Source organism: Dendropsophus ebraccatus, chromosome 2 (assembly GCF_027789765.1).
Source record: "Dendropsophus ebraccatus isolate aDenEbr1 chromosome 2, aDenEbr1.pat, whole genome shotgun sequence".
Classification (NCBI taxonomy): domain Eukaryota; kingdom Metazoa; phylum Chordata; class Amphibia; order Anura; family Hylidae; genus Dendropsophus; species Dendropsophus ebraccatus.
This window is the reverse complement of record NC_091455.1, coordinates 181,391,080-181,407,924: the sequence shown is the minus strand read 5'-3', so window position 1 is coordinate 181,407,924 and position 16,845 is coordinate 181,391,080. Positions and strand designations below refer to the sequence as shown.

Here is a 16,845-nt window from a genome sequence, read left to right as displayed (position 1 = left end):
GCACTACAGAGGCCCAAACGTCATAAACTAACTGAAAGAACATCAAAGAAAAGGAAATAAAGAGGGCACTCACCCATATTTGTGATCTTCTTTATTCGTGCTGTATATTAAAAGCACAGGACATACTGGGCTTTGCTGTAGAACGCCAAGCACCTAATGAAAGTCAGGTAACAGCTGGTTCGCGCGCATGCGCGCTTCTTCGGACCTCCTAGTAACAGAGAAACCTCTACTCATATATCCGTCAGGTGAATGGCTTTTATGTTATTTTATAATATTATAATATTTTAGCCTTTTTTTTTTTAAGGGTACATAACCCCTTTAAGTTCTAATATATAGTTCATGTAGTGTTGGGTATGATGTTATTGCTGTGTCAGAAATACTCAATCTCGACCTGTTTGTAGGCAGAATGTCTGATGATGATGAAGAATTATTCTGGAGCCCTGGATGTGATCAACCAAACCATTATCCGCTTTCCTAAATTCCAAGCCGCACTTACATTAAAGATGGAGTATGTCCTAGCTATGCAGGATTGGGATCAAAGCCTGGAAATAGCCCAGCGGTAAGATCTGCTTTCTGGTTATAGTAGTTGTCGTAGCTGCAGTAAATGTTTGTATAAAAGATTGGTTATATTCTGTATTTTCTTATATATTGTTATAGACTCCTAACAATACAGAGGAATAACATTGATGCCCTGCAGATGATGGCCATTTATTGTCTCACAAGAGAAGGCAATGTACCCAAGGTTAGTTCTATCTGATGCTTTCTTCAAGTACATTTACCCTATAATACTAATAATATAAGGCTAAATAATATAAGGCTATGTTCCCACATGCATGAAAAATCACACACTCTCGTCTCTTCAGTGGCCGTGAGACATTGCTGAAAGTTCTGGCAATATCACGTGGCCATTGAAAAACACACCTGGCTTCAGAGTTCATGCGAAAACTGCAACAAACTAAGCCTAACTTCCTTGTGTAAGAGCATCCTCACAAAGATCCCATATAGAAGGGGTCATAGATGGCGCTTATCATCTTAGGATAATCTGTTTAAATTCCTATGAAAAGGATTGATGTGTTTTTTTGTGTATTTCATAATCACTCTTCCTAGAACCTTCCCCCCCCCCCCAAAAAAAAAGATTTTTTTTTTTGGGGGGGGGGAGCAGATATCACATGACCTTCATCATAGTGTCTGTATATGAAATCATAGATAGTTCACTACGTCAGCAAGATACCAGGCACTGTATAAAGCGAAAAACTTTTTCTTTCAAATCAACTGGTTTCAGAAAGTTATATAGATTTGTAATTTCCTTCCAAGATTAAAAATCTTGTCTTCCCATACTTATAAGCTGCTATATGTGCTGCAGAAAATATTGTTTTGTTTTGATTCTAAAACAGTGCTCTCTGCTGCCACCTCTGTTCATGTCAGGAACTGTCCAGAGCAGCAGCAAATCCCTATAGAAAACTTCTGCTCTGGACAGTTCCTCACTTGGTCAAAGATAGCAGCAGAGAGCACTTTGTCAGACTGAAAAGAAAAGATTTCCTGCAGGAGGTACAGCAGCTGATAAGTATGAGAAGACTTGAGATTTTTAAATAGAAATAAATTACAAATCTATATAACTTTCTGGAACCAGTTGATTTGAAAGGAAACAATTTTCACTGGATAACCCTTTTAAGGAGGGTTTTTCCTTTAATAACCTGCAATGGGCCAAAAAAACACAAAACAAAGATCCACCATGTAAACATAAGCTCCTACAAAAGGGTCTACCACAACAAATAAGATATAAAATATAAGTCCATAATAAAATCAGATTAATAATACTAAATTTACGGGGAAAAAATGGCTCCTTATTTTGGGCTGACAGTGTCAGCGAGGCGGGTGGTCTGTGACACGTTCTGCACCCTCCCCGCTCTCCAGCAACCCCCCCCCCCCCTGTATAAATATAAAGTGCAAGTGTAGAAATGACTGGCTACTTAACAATTATAATCAAGTTCCCATGCAGCCCAATATACTTCATAGTAATCAATAAACAACGTACAATTTTTTTTAAAAATAAAATTAAATACTGTGTTGTAATATATATGTCCCCTTATAGGCACTGAATCATGTGAAAGAATTGATCAGCGCCCTTGAGACATTGGAACCTCGGAACCCAGTGCTGCATTTCCAGAAGCTTCTTGTCATTTGCAATTTGGTAAGAATACTTCTTTGTGTTGTGGTTGTTCTGTACTCACAGATAGTCTTTTATTCTTTAGTATCATGTATTTCTTAATATTATTTACATATGTAGTGACAACTCTGTACAAACATCAGATCATTCTCTCTCCCCAGTGGGGCTCAAAAGCACAATATATCCATCACCGCCAACAATAAGAGATCATACAGGCGTTATGCATATGTTGTCCATGGTTGCATTTAGACCAAGATGCCACTATGGTTCCCATCTTCTATGTGAAACCTTTTGCAAGCTCAGTTGCAGGATGACCCATCAACCCAAGTTTCATAGTGACACTAGATATCACAACCAGTGTTTTATGCTGTTAATACAACCATCCATGATGCTGCAGAATAGAGGATATTAGTAGGTTGTAAAAGTCTTCTGTGCTGGCATATGTGATCTCATATTCAGGTTAAAAAAAAACTTGTGTCCAACCTATAATTGTTTTTTTTAGTGCGGAAGAAATATGTCCATCCTGCAAGAGATCTATGGCTTCTGTGAGCGCACATACAGGGTCTCTCCAGAGCAGGCAGAGCTGGCCACAGAACTGGGCAATCAGCTGATGTATCAAGGCAATGTGACCAAGGCGTCCAGCTGGTATTCAACAGCCATGAAGATAGATGGGAATCACGTGGAAGCTCTCATAGGTCCTTATTTTTACATTTGTTCTTGCATTACCCTTAAATTAGACAGCATTGTTAAACTATTAGCGGGTTAGAAGTATGTTACCTGCTGATCTCTCCCTATAGTATAGATAAACTTACCTTCATCCTCAGCGCCCCGTGCACTTTAAGGAGATATCAGCAGGTATACTTCTAGTTTCCCTTAAAGGTGATACACATTGCCAATGCTGTCTAACCTGTTATAGAGCAGAAGAAGATTGATTTATAGTTCCAGGATAGTTTATCATCCTTTCATGTAAATCTATGCTCATTCTTGTTTAAGCTCTCCCTATATCTCTTAATGAACATTCATACATTGAGGCAGCGTGACTACATGTCACTGTGGCTCTGCCCCAATCCTAGTTACCGGTAGCCAGCTGCCAGCTTCAAGGTACTGGGGCCAGTTTACACTCCACCAGAGAAGTGATTGGTTCCCTATAAATGTTCATATAATAATTTTCATATCATTTGTAGCCACCACCAGGGGGAGCTTGAGAGCTACCTTAGTAACTATGCTCATTTTATTTTTATTTCTAAACTCAGTTAGAGAATGTTTTATTAATTTCTTTTTCATATTATGTTAATGCTGATAAGATTTTCTAAATCATCTTCTTTCTGTTGGTCGGTAGGAATTATATGGTGCCAGATACTACAAGATAACCTGGAAGAAGCAGAACAGCAACTTGACTTCCTACGTGAAGTACAACAGTCCATTGGAAAATCCAAGGTTGCCACAGACATTTCTCTCTATTGCAGTACTGTACGGATCGGATTATCACAGAATGGTTCCCATAAAATATAGCTTTTAATAGACAGGTACTAAAATCAATAATCCAGACCTCACAAAAAGTGTAGCCATAGCACGTCTTTTGGCAATTGTTCGGGAGGGAAGCACTTTTTGTGTGGTCCAGATTATTAATTTTAATAAATATCTATTAGAAGTTATATTTTATGGAATACCATTTTGTAATTATATGATTTACCCTGGTATTAGTACATAACCATAGTGGCGGTATACTACATATGTGTAATTGTATTGATCTAAGTATTAGTTTGGAGGGGAGGGGCAACCTCAGGGACCACCGTGAGTTCAAATACAGGCACTCAAGACCTTTTAAAGGCCAAATGGTGATCATTATGTGGCCTGACCTCTTGGTTGATCAAGCCATTTAAATGAGCGCAAATCACAGAAACTGGTGCTTGGTATCCTCTAGGGCCATAAGCCTTGCTCCCCAGCCGAGGGCAATCTCCATCACTCCCATATCAGTGAATTGAGCAGTGATCACGTCTTTTATGGGACATAGCTGCACATTTTGATATGCTGTGGGGGGTTTTGTTGCAGGAACTTTTCTTTGTGGAGGCAATTCTTGCTGCAAAGAAGGGTAAAGAGGAGCGAGTAGTGGTGGATTTTCTAAAAGAAGCTGTGGAAATGCACTTTGCAGCAATAAATGGCCTTCCCCTTGGAGTGGAATATTTGGAAAAGCTCAACCCTACTTTTCTTGTAGATGTTGTCAAAGAATACCTGGCATATTGTCCAAAACAGGTAAGAAATAAACCTAATACATTCATATAGAGACATACACCTTAGAACAATACTAAGGCAGAATAATGATATATTAAGGGCCCTGAATTTATAAGCTTGTACCTCTGTACATTTCATGGAGAGAATGTGATATTGAGCTTAACTCTACTCTAACCATAATACTAGGGATGGTCCGAACCGAGTTTGGTTCGGGTTCGTACGAACCCGAACCCTTGGTAATGATTCCCGCTGTCTGCGGGAGGACCGCCTGAAAAACTGGGATACAGCCATAGCCATAGGCTGTATCCCAGTTTTCCAGGTGTTCCTCCCTCTGTATAGAACCACAGATGGTGAACACAATCTTGTCCCCTAGGGGTGTACATTTAAAATGTGCTTATCTTATGCAACAAGTTGTTAAACATGTAGTACAGAGGGCATAAACCACCTAAAAATGGAACCCCTCCTTAACACATCTTCAGACATGTTGCAGAAACTTGAAGTGAGGGTCCATGAGTTTCCCAAGTGGATGGCCAAGCATAGTCAGACGTATGATGTGCGGTTGTAGAAATCACAGTGTAGATTAGTTTTAGATGCGCCCTTAGTAGACACACTCCAAACCCATTATAGGTTATGCCAGTTTTTTTATGCTATTATTCCCATAATCCCTATTGACTGTAATATATTTTGTCACATTTTCAGCCCATAGGCCCTGGCCAGTCTGCTTCACCCCTCCTGGAAAAGGCCGCTGCTATCTTGACACCAGTCATCACAGTAGCACCCAGTCTACCAGAGCCAATGTATTACATGTCCCAGGTCATCTATTTGTCAGGTATGTCATCACACCAACACACCAAAGCGTTCTATGATTTTACAGTATACATCAGACAGCAAATAAAATTATTAACATGATAGGTCTCAAGGCTCACTTCTTAAATGTACTAAAACAATTATAAGTAATATATATATATATATATATATATATATATATATATACAATTAACAGTTATAAGTAATATATCGTATTATCCCAACTTTTCCAGTTAAAATATTGTTTGGGATATACTGGCCGTATAAGACTACCCCTCTTCCAACGCACACCCAATAAAATTTTATAAAAAACATCAGCACCAACGAGTTCTCAGAGGCAGAGAAGGAGGTACAGTAATACTGGTAAGATACAAGGGCAGGTGAAAGAGGTGTTTTTCTGGGCACAGCACCACTCTACTGTACCTTTTTGCCATACCTCGGACACCTGCAGCTTGCTCTGCCCTTCATAAAGTCACCACATACGGCAGGGATGTGGCTTATGTGTCAACCACAGATTCTCCAGTCCGAAGTTTTTCCCTATAAGACAACCCCTGACTTTTGAGGAGACTTTCCTGGGTTGAAAAGTAGTCCTAAATGCAGGAAAATGCAGTCAGGCCTGAATTCAGTAACCTACGATAATCCACATACTCATAGGAGTCCAAGGTTTGAGATCTAGGCAATGTTTTGGGCCCTTACATTAAAGAGCTGTCTACTATTCCTGTGCTTGCACAACTGACATATAGGTAACAAGGTGGTCTACAATATGCGTGGCCTACAAAATGTAGCTCTACAAAAATATCGACCACTTGAAGACTTAAGGTTGTGGACTCCTCTTGTATATTAGGAGAATTATCATGTAGCTTCTGTTCGTACTTTGCAGGAAACTTTGATGGCGCACAAGGGACCTTGCAGCGTTGCATCGATTTGAACCCTGACTGGTCTGATGCCCACCTTCTAATGGCTCAGATACATCTGTCGCAAGGACGATATACTGAATGCTCACAGTCTCTAGAAACAGGGGTCAGCCACAACTTTAAGGTAAATGCTTAGTGAAATGATTAATGCTTATTAGAATGACAGGATAATGTTATTGACTCTTTGTAAGTCATTGTTCTATGGGTGATGTTTTCACAGATGGAAGAATTGATATAAATGAAGGTCACTTGTAGAGTCAATGTACTGAGACAATGACATACTTGTATAATACTTGTATAATGACATACATATATACAATGTGGGAGGGATGGCTCTGTAATATTACATTGATAGCTTATTCTGCCGATCAGCAGAATTAAGGGCATTAGCCCCTTTTACTGCGAAGGTGCACAGTGACATCCATACGAGTGGACTAGAAAGAAGGGTGGTATGCGGAAATATGGCCCTGCATGTAGTACACTGTAGTGTAGAACATTTGGGTGGTGTCGCCCCAAATGGGATTGGATTCTCATCTTAGTTTTGTTGAATTTGTTGAATTTACGTTTCAATGGAGGTATGCAGAATAGAGCAAAGACTGCACTCTCTTAGGTGCTATCAATGGAAAATTTACTGCCATCAAATAAAAGAGCACCCTGTTTGCTCTATTTTGCATATATCTATACAAGTGAAGCTATGCCTGATACTGCAGTTCACCCCATGCAGGCAAAAAAGCTGAGTATGGTTGAGTTGTAGTGAGTGCAGTTAAGTTTCATTGAGTGAGGTTGAGTTGTAGTGAGTGCAGTTGAGTTGCATTGAGTGAGGTTGAGTTGTAGTGAGTGCAGTTGAGTTGTAATGAGTGCAGTTGAGTTGTAGTGAGTGCAGTTGAGTTGTAGTGAGTGCAGTTGAGTTGCAGTTAGGGTGGTTGAGTTGTATTGAGTGCAGTTGAGTTGCAGTGAGTGTAGTTGAGTTGTAGTGAGTGTAGTTGAGTTGTAGTGAGTGCAGTTGAGTTTCAGTGAGTGCAGTTGAGTTTCAGTGAGTGCAGTTGAGTTTCAGTGAGTGCAGTTGAGTTTCAGTGAGTGCAGTTGAGTTGCAGTGAGTGCAGTTGAGTTGCAGTGAGTGCAGTTAAGTTGTAATGAGTGCAGTTGAGTTGCAGTGAGTGCAGTTGAGTTGCAGTGAGTGCAGATGAGTTGCAGTGAGTGCAGATGAGTTGCAGTGAGTGCAGTTGAGTTGTTGTGAGTGTAGTTGAGTTGCAGTGATTGCGGCTGAGTTGCAGTGATTGCGGCTGAGTTGCAGTGAGTGCGGATGAGTTGCAGTGAGTGCGGTTGAGTTGCAGTGAGTGCGGTTAAGTTGCAGTGAGTGCTGTTGAGTTGCAGTGAGTGCTGTTGAGTTGCAGTGAGTGCTGTTGAGTTGCAGTGAGTGCTGTTGAGTTGCAGTGAGTGCTGTTGAGTTGCAGTGAGTGCTGTTGAGTTGCAGTGACTGCTGTTGAGTTGCAGTGACTGCTGTTGAGTTGCAGTGACTGCTGTTGAGTTGCAGTAAGTGCTGTTGAGCTGCAGTGACTGTAGTTGAGTTGTAGTTAGTGCAGTTGAGTTGCAGTGACTGTGGTTGAGTTGCAGTGACTGTGGTTGAGTTGTAGTGAGTTCGGTTGAGTTGTAGTGAGTGCGGTTGAGTTGTAGTGAGTGCGGTTGAGTTGTAGTGAGTGCGGTTGAGTTATAGTGAGTGCGGTTGAGTTGTAGTGAGTGCGGTTGAGTTGTAGTGAGTGCGGTTGAGTTGTAGTGAGTGCGGTTGAGTTGTAGTGAGTGTGGTTGAGTTGTAGTGAGTGTAGTTGAGTTGTAGTGAGTGCTGTTGAGTTGCAGTGACTGCTGTTGAGTTGCAGTGACTGCTGTTGAGTTGCAGTAAGTGCTGTTGAGTTGCAGTGACTGTAGTTGAGTTGTAGTTAGTGCAGTTGAGTTGCAGTGACTGTGGTTGAGTTGCAGTGACTGTGGTTGAGTTGTAGTGAGTTCGGTTGAGTTGTAGTGAGTGCGGTTGAGTTGTAGTGAGTGCGGTTGAGTTGTAGTGAGTGCGGTTGAGTTGTAGTGAGTGCGGTTGAGTTGTAGTGAGTGCGGTTGAGTTGTAGTGAGTGCGGTTGAGTTGTAGTGAGTGCGGTTGAGTTGTAGTGAGTGTAGTTGAGTTGTAGTGAGTGCGGTTGAGTTGTAGTGAGTGCTGTTGAGTTGCATTGAGTGAGATCGAGTTGTAGTGAATGTGTTTGAAATGCAGTGAATGCGGTTGAGTTGCAGCAAGTGCGGTCAAGTTGCAGTAAATGCAGCTGACTTGGAGTGCTGGGTACATGTACACTGTGCCAGCTGCTGCAGTAAAGGACCATTTCAAAGGAGTTGTCTGTTTAAAGAGTTTTTCCAAGACTGCAACGTCGATACAGATGGGCATCAATATCATGGGACTGGGCTGCACAGCCACTATGACATATATTATTATTATATTATCCCCAAAAAGCAGACAGCAGCACTCCTGTAAATGAAGATTAGTAAAAGGTATTTTTCCAGATCAGAGACATTTTGTAGCTACAGCAGAACACTTAGTAAAGGCTGATGATACATTAAAATATTTCACGGATTTGCAGCCCTGCCGCCCATTTTGGAATTATTGTATATTGACACTGTGGATGAGATAGATAAACTTTTACTATATCCTTTTTCTTTCAAATATATGGTGCTTTGCCTGTAAAAGGGGTATTCCGGGTTGATTTTTTAAAATCATTTAATGAGCTCAGGCTGGGGGATGGATCGGGCTATAAAAAGACATATGCCGCTTCTGCCACCACCACGTTCTTCTGGAACCAGCCCAGCTGAACAACTTTTTCTTTAATCTCTGGGGTCGGTGTGTTCACTGCCTGCTCAGCCAGCCAACTTAGTGTATCCCTTTAAACTATATTTATGTTTAATTTCATGTTTAATATTTCATTTCTCTGCATGTTTTTTAGATGAGAGAACATCCGTTTTATCATCTGATTAAAGCAAGAGTCTTAAAACAAACCGGAAAACTATCAGAAGCTTCTCAGATGTTGAGGATGTGTATGAGCCTGCCCGAAATGAAGCGAGGAGCGGGCACACGAGGCAACGCTGACACTCTCAGCATCAATGAACGTGTCTCTGTTTATCTAGAACTCGCAGAACTTCTTCTTCTAAACGGAGAACAGGTAAAAGTGTAACTACAGTGGTGCCTTGGATTACGAGCATAATTCGTTCTGGGATCGTGCTTGTAATCCAAATCCACTCTTAAAACAAAGCAAATTTTCCCATAAGAAATCATAGAAATGCAGACAATTGGTTCCACACCCAAAAAATAATTATTTATTATTCTGAATATCATGTAAAACAAGTAAAACAAACATTAAGAAACAGCAGAATATGTGATATTATAAGTTACTATACAGTAATGGAGAGGATGGGAAACACAAGGGCGGACAGAGACTGCAGGGAGCATGAAGGAAAGTCCCCTGATGTAAGCCCCAGCCTGAAGTGGATCTGCTATGATTTGGAAAGTGAGGGGGACTTCCTGGGTCAGAATACAGGGCTGTAGACCCACTATGCAGACCATGCCCTCCCCCCACTCGCCTTTCCACCCAGTACAGGGAGCTCTTAAACCAAAGCAATGCTCTTAAACCAAGTCACAATTTTGAAAAACTGTGAGCTCTTAAACCAAAACGCCCTTAAACCAAGTTACTCTTAAACCAAGGTACTACTGTACATGGTTTCCAAAAAGAAAGCCCCGCAGTCCCCGCGAGTCCAGTGTGACATGTATATTCATAGGCTACAATAATTTTATTATACATTCTAGAATGAAATGGAGGACAATGATAAGTTTAATGTATATGAATGTTCCCTTTTATGACTGAGGTGAAGTGGCTTCATCCACTCTCTTATATATTTTGCAGCCTCTTGCTGAACTTTATATAGCCCAACCAATTTCTGTATTCACTCAGAGCATTTGGAAAGAACAAAAAATACTCCAATGTCACACCCTATTAACCAGTTGGCAGGTTTAAGTATTATGAATATGGAGCACCCCTTGAAATATAACCTATAGTTGGATAAGTTACTGCATTTGCATGCATGAGAAGGCTATTAGAGGAATATTCTGGCAAAACTATATATATTTTTTCCTACATTTTCTTTTATAAAGTTATAAAACGTTGTAATATAACTTTATTAAAGCAGATGTAATTTTCCCCTATGTTTGTATTGGCTGGCAGTAGTAAGGGCGGCACAGCTGTTTTGCTGCCTCAAGTGGCTGTGTTGGGAACTGCAGGGTCCCAGCACTATTGGATGTTGATGGAGCTGCTTTATAAAAACATAATTTTGATTTACCAAAAAAACCCTTTAAAATTAATGGTCTGTCTTTTTTATTAGATTGATTGGGATCTCTTGTCACCTAGCCCTAGCTGTTTAAAGAGGATGCATTGGTTCAGCAATTAGCGAGTCCCCTTCATTGTTTACCATCATCCTGTTTCCTTCATTCATCCTATCCAAGTGAATAGGACTTCAGTGCAATACTTGGCACAGCTGATTTTGAAGGAAGAGAGCTGTGCCTGGTAAACAATGAAGGAGGCTGGCATACGCCAAGTACCTTTCAAACAGATGGTCACCAGTGGTGCTGGGAGACAGAATCCCTCTGACCTTAAATTAATGGCCTATCCTAAGTAATCACATAACCCTATTAATATATAAGGAAGACATTGGCAGTCTTATAACTATTTGAACCCACCTTTAACCAAGACCATTACTGCTCACTATTAATATTGTACAAAATAATTTATTCCAACGTTATGAGTCTTCTGTTTTAGCACGAAGCTACAAAGATCATACAAGATGCCGTCCATGCTTTTCGGGGGACCCCAGAAGAAATCCGAATTGTTGTGGCCAATGCCGATATGTGTCTCAGTAAAGGTGATGTGGAAATGGCATTAAGCATGCTCAGAGATGTCAAGCCAAACCAGCCGTATTACATTGAGGTCAAGAAAAAGATGGCCGACATCTATCTCAAAGCTCGAATGGATAAGAAATTATACATTGGTTGCTATAGGTAAATATCTGGTAACACTTTGCCATCAGCAAATTTACAAGGGACGTTCTAACTAGTAGAGATGGTCCAAAGTGGATACAAGCCATATTAATGGAAAGGTAGATACACACACCGACCAAAAAAAATAATGCATCAAGAGTTTTTGGAGTTGATGAAACTTTATGTGTGTGATATATATGTAATAGTGATATGTATAAGTGATTATAATATTAGAGCAAAAGTATATGTTCATTGGGAAAACCTATACAATTGAAATATTGTCTTTAGTACCCTGTTGGGCCACCTCTATAGAAGATGGATACAAGATGAGATTTGGTTGGATATGGAGGCATACAGGTTCTATGTGGCATTCTACGGAACATTTGGAATGCCATAACTATCAATAAATCTGACAACCAGGCATGCATAGGAATTGTTACAATCTGGCAGAGACATCCCATCAGGGGCGTAAATAGAAATAACTGGGCCCCATAGCAAGCTTTGCAGTGCCCCCTTCCCACCACCCTTCCCAACTGACCACTAAGCCGTCAAGGGTAGTCATAACTGCATAACTGCAAGCACTCTTCAGGAGTGCTTTCAGTTAAAGGGACATTTGCAGAACTGGGGAGACCTGCTCAGCCACCTAGTGCTACAGATGATGACAGCTCAGGGGGCCCAGTGTATTGCTGGAGCAGTTTAGTGGGCCCCATAGCAGCTGCTATGGCTGCCACAGTGGTAGTTATGCCCCTGCATCCCATTGCTGTGTATAGGCGAGTATTATCCTGCTGAAAAATACCAGTTGGAAACTGTTAGAGTCCCTCATATCACTACTAGGAGTGACCGACTGTTGTGTGCCATGGCTTCCCAGATCATCACTCCAGCAGGGGGCAGTGTGTTGCTCTAGGAGTGAAGTGCTTACACAAGGCCTCTATACTCAAACCTGACCATTGTGCAATCCCGAAGAGAACCTGGATTTGTTTAAGCACATAGCAGTCCAGGTTTCTCATTCAAACACAATGGTGGCTGGCTGTTAATGGCGGGTCACATAATGGGAGCCATGACACTAGATCTATTTCTTCTAAACACCTGGAAATGTTTTGGGCAGACACAGTGATATATAGTGAAGCTGCCTCCGGTGTCTGGATGGTGGACAAGGAAACTGTGGGAGCTGCTCCTGCTTATTGGTCATTCAAATGTTCCTCTCTAATGATGGTCTGCCTGGGCCATAGGGAGCCTGTTTGGTGTTTTCATGCCCTCCTAACAGCTTGCTCAGTATAGCTTAGGTTGTGGGAATTGGGGCATATGACCATAATACTTCTCTCAGTATAATTATATGTGCCAACTGGACAAAATATCTTTGCATCAAAGGGTCATATTTAGCAGTCACCGATTTCTCTCAAAGATTACCTACCACTAACACTATCTAAAAGTAGCATCTGATAATTTTTTTAATAAGTCAGTAGGGGAAGCACTCTTACGCCCTCTTGTGGTAAGAGTGTCTAATACATCTGTAATCATTACATACCTGTATGCAGAGTTTTGCAGCAATCCGACATTTCAATCCAGGTGCATTTTTTTTTTTTTTTGTATTTCATGCAAAATATATTCATTACAATAGTGTATTCTTCACCTTTTTTGTAACACAGATGCTCATCAAGCAATCTTGTCTTTATGGGATCATTCCCATTTTCCAGATTGTAGTCAGGACCAGTGGCTTTTGCTTGTAGCAGTCATCGGATGTGAGCTCTTAACACTTCTTAGTATCTTCATTATGGGTATTATGTCCTTTTCTCTGACAGAGAGCTGAGTGAACAGCTGCCGGGCGCACACACCAGCCTTCTCCTGGGAGATGCCTACATGAATATTCAAGAGGTAATTTCTGATGTTGGCACAGGCCTGGATAATGCATGCGTTCATTATTATCTAGGGGGCAATAGCAAGGCAAAGGTGATTGCAGTCACTACCAAGCGCTATAGTGATGGAGCCCTCAGCTACTGATAGAAGAGATCTATAGCTGAATAATTATATGATGATGTTATTTTACTAGACAGCAATAAATATATTCTACAGCATACTGTCTGCCTGTATAGCATGATATCATAAATAGTTGTGTGTGATGTCATCAGCCAGTGGTAAAAAGAGGCCATAGGCTTCAAAGTATGCCTCTTACATCACAAAGGGGTGGGGGGGTGTTACTAAAGGCGGTATTACATTGCACGATAATGAGGGGGAAGCGAGCACTGACCTCTTAGGTCAGCGCTCATTTCCCCCCTTTTCCCCGCTTGCTGCCTGAGCTATTACACACACAGACAGCGAATGGGAAGCAGGGGGGAAAATTGCCTGAACGATCCTTAGATTGTAGTCAGCGGCAGTGTTGCAGACATGATCAGGATTTTTCAAAATGTTGAAAAATCACGCAGATCGTGTCCTTTTTAAAATGTCCTATTACATGAAACGATACTCGGCCTGAACCACAATACCAGTACAGCCATGAGCAGGAGGCCTTAAAGGGACCCACTCAGCACGGTTGTGCTGATATAGTTCCCTGCAGCACAGTATAAATTTACTCTGCACCTCATGGAGCATACCAGCCGCGGCTACAGCAGTAGCTTTATAAGGCCAGGTCCAGACTGCGTAAAAAACACGACTGTATTTCATTACAATGGCCGCATTATTGCAAACTACTGCCGTTATTTGCAAAATAACGGCCCTTGTTTGCGCTAATACGGCCATGTTTTTTTACGTAGTGTGAACATAGCCTAAGGCTGGGTTCACACTACGTATATTTGAGTCAGTATTGTGGTCCTCATATTGCAACCAAAACCAGGAGTGGATTGAAAACACAGAAAGGCTCTGTTCACACAATGTTGAAATTGAGTGGATGGCCGCCATTTAATGGCAAATATTTGCTGTTATTTTAGAACAACGGCTGTTGTATTGAAATAATGGCCGTTATTTACTGTTATATGGCGGCCATCCACTCAATTTCAACATTGTGTGAACAGATCCTTTCTGTGTTTTTAATCCACTCCTGGTTTTGGTTGCAATATGAGGAGCACAATACTGACTGAAATATACGTAGTGTGAACCCAGCCTAAAGGTGTAAAAGAAGTTTTATTATGCCAAGTAAGGCAGGGTATGATTGACAGGCAGAGAGAACCAATAGTTGCCTCTCTGTCTTACAATCATCCCCACACTGCACGCTGATAGGCAGAGAGCCGTGACTAGTTACAGACGGCTCCCTGCCCAGATGACTAGTTGCCACCCCTCTACCTGCATAATAAAACTTCTTTTTCTCCTTTGTAAAGCTACTGCTGCAGCCGCTGCTTGTATGCCCCGTGAGCTGCACAGTAGATCTATACTGTGCTGCAGGGAACCATATCAGCAAAACTGTATTGATTGGTCCCCTTTAAAGCAACGATCAAGGCTTAGAAAAAAATGGCTACTTTCTTCCAGTAACAGCACCACTCCTGTCTCCAGTTTGGGTGCAGTCTTGCAGCTCAATTCCATTGAAGTGAATGGAGTTGCATTGGTTATACCACACACAACCTGGGGACAGAGGTGGCACTGTTTTTGAAAGAAAGAAGCTGTCTTTTTCCTAATCCTGGATAAGCCCTTTAACTGTTCTTATCTTTCACAGCTTTTGTTAGTTATCCAAGTCCTGTAAGTCTGTACGGCTATAGGTCTCAAAGCTTGTAAGAAATAAGTAGTTTCCCAATATTAATATAAGTTAGACTTTCAAGTAATACTCAGTCACTAATAGTTAGTCCAGCAATTCTTTGCAGATATTGAATGGAATAACATTTCTCTAACCCCTAGTTATCGATTTTCTAATTAAAAATAAAATCTAATCTTCATCTTCCCGAAAGATTCACTTTGCCCATAGTTTGCAGATCTTATATAAACAGGACAGAGACAAGTTCAGCCATTTTCCATTAGCTATAGGTTACATAGTATGTGAATGCGCATAGAGACTGAGGATAAGAAATGTATGGATTTAGCTGTCATATCCATGTAAAGTCTTGGATCACCGATAAGGTGACCGGTCAATATTGATAATGATAATAATGAAGACTCCATTTCCTTATACAGTATAACTATAGATGAGCTATGGAATAAGGGTTTTATGGATCCCAGATGAGATTCACTTAATAACTATGTTTTCTATCAGCCGGAGAAAGCTATGGAGGTTTACGATCAAGCACAGCGCAAGAAGCCCAACGATCCAACGCTGCTGAAAAGAGTCGGCCTGTCTCTTGTCAAAACTCATCAGTACAAAAAGGTTTTTATCGATTTCATATACTCGGCATTAGTAGACATCATTGTATTTATTAGAATATCTGATTGATTGATCAGCATTCTATGGCAGCGTACAATAGTCCAGCTATCTTTAATAAAAAGAGAAAGGTAGTAAGCATAAAGATTCTTGGGCCTTTGACTACACAGAATGTGAACTCTACTGTAATGGCGGCATCAGGCTTTGAGGGATACTGTGAAAGGGAGCAGTAAACGGAGAACAATTAAAGGGGAAGTCCGGCAAAATTTTTTATTAAAGTATTGTATTGCCCCCCAGTAGTTATACAAATCCTCAATATACACTTATTACGGGAAATGCACATAAAATGCTTTTTTCCCTGCACTTACTACTGCATCAAGGCTTCACTTCCTGGATAACATGGTGATGTCACTTCCTGGATAACATGGTGATGTCACGACTCGACTCCCAGAGCTGTGCGGGCTGTGTCTTCTGGAGAGGATGATGGCAGAAGGATGCTCAGTGTCCCTCCAGTGCCCTGTGTCCCTCAGTGTCCCCCTGCCATCATCCTCTCCAGCAGCCACAGCCCGCACAGCTCTGGGAGCCGTGTTGTGCCATCACCATGTTATCCAGGAAGTGACATCACCATGTTATACAGGAAGTGAAGCCTTGATGCAGTAGTAAGTGCAGGGAAAAAATTCCTGTAATAAGTGTATATTGAGGATTTGTATAACTTTTGGGGGGCAACACAATACTTTAATACAAAATTTTACTGGACTTCTCCTTGAATTATGTAATCTGTTTGCCCTCTGATTTACAGGCAGAATTAAAGGGGTACACCGGTGGGGAAAAAAAAAAACATTTTTAAATCAACTGGTGTCAGAAAGTTATACAAATTTGTAAATTACTTCTATTTAAAAATCTGAGGCTTTACAGTACTTATCAGCTGCTGTATGTCCTGCAGGAAGTGGTGTATTATTTCCAGTCTGACACAGTACTCCCTGTTGCAACTTCTGTCCATGACAGGATCATCCAAAGCAGGGGATTTGCTACTGCTCTGGACAGTTCCTGACATGGACAGAGGTGGCAGCAGAGAGCACTATGTCAGACTGAAAAAAATACACCACTTCCTGCAAAGCATACAGCAGCTAATAAGCACTGGAAGACTTTCTAAATAGAAGTCAATTACAAATCTGTAAAACTTTCTTTCTGACACCAGTTGATTTGATATTTTTTCCACTGGAGTACCCCTTTCAGCTTGTGTTAACATGTGCCATTTTTACATCCTCATTTTGTACAACTAATGGGACTGGTCTGTGGATGTAGTTAGTTGAGCTAAGATGCATTTGCTTAAAACTAAAACAGACAACAGAAGTTTATTCGTTGCTATAACTGGACCTCGGGTTAGGAGAAC

The 16,845-nt window shown here is 41.1% G+C and overlaps 1 protein-coding gene across 2 annotated transcripts in view; it reads left to right on the top strand.

The window, feature by feature from the left end:
- The window catches only part of TTC21A (tetratricopeptide repeat domain 21A), a 34,101-nt gene that overhangs the window by 3,894 nt on the left and 13,362 nt on the right, over positions 1–16,845 (top strand). For both annotated transcript variants that reach the window (XM_069958847.1, XM_069958848.1), the window contains exons 6-17: positions 402–559; positions 658–742; positions 2,093–2,191; positions 2,670–2,862; positions 3,507–3,604; positions 4,220–4,420; positions 5,099–5,228; positions 6,087–6,244; positions 9,096–9,311; positions 10,959–11,197; positions 12,976–13,048; positions 15,348–15,458. In XM_069958847.1, the coding sequence (XP_069814948.1) occupies positions 402–559; positions 658–742; positions 2,093–2,191; positions 2,670–2,862; positions 3,507–3,604; positions 4,220–4,420; positions 5,099–5,228; positions 6,087–6,244; positions 9,096–9,311; positions 10,959–11,197; positions 12,976–13,048; positions 15,348–15,458 (1,761 nt within the window). The remainder of the gene's footprint in view (positions 1–401; positions 560–657; positions 743–2,092; positions 2,192–2,669; positions 2,863–3,506; positions 3,605–4,219; positions 4,421–5,098; positions 5,229–6,086; positions 6,245–9,095; positions 9,312–10,958; positions 11,198–12,975; positions 13,049–15,347; positions 15,459–16,845) is intronic.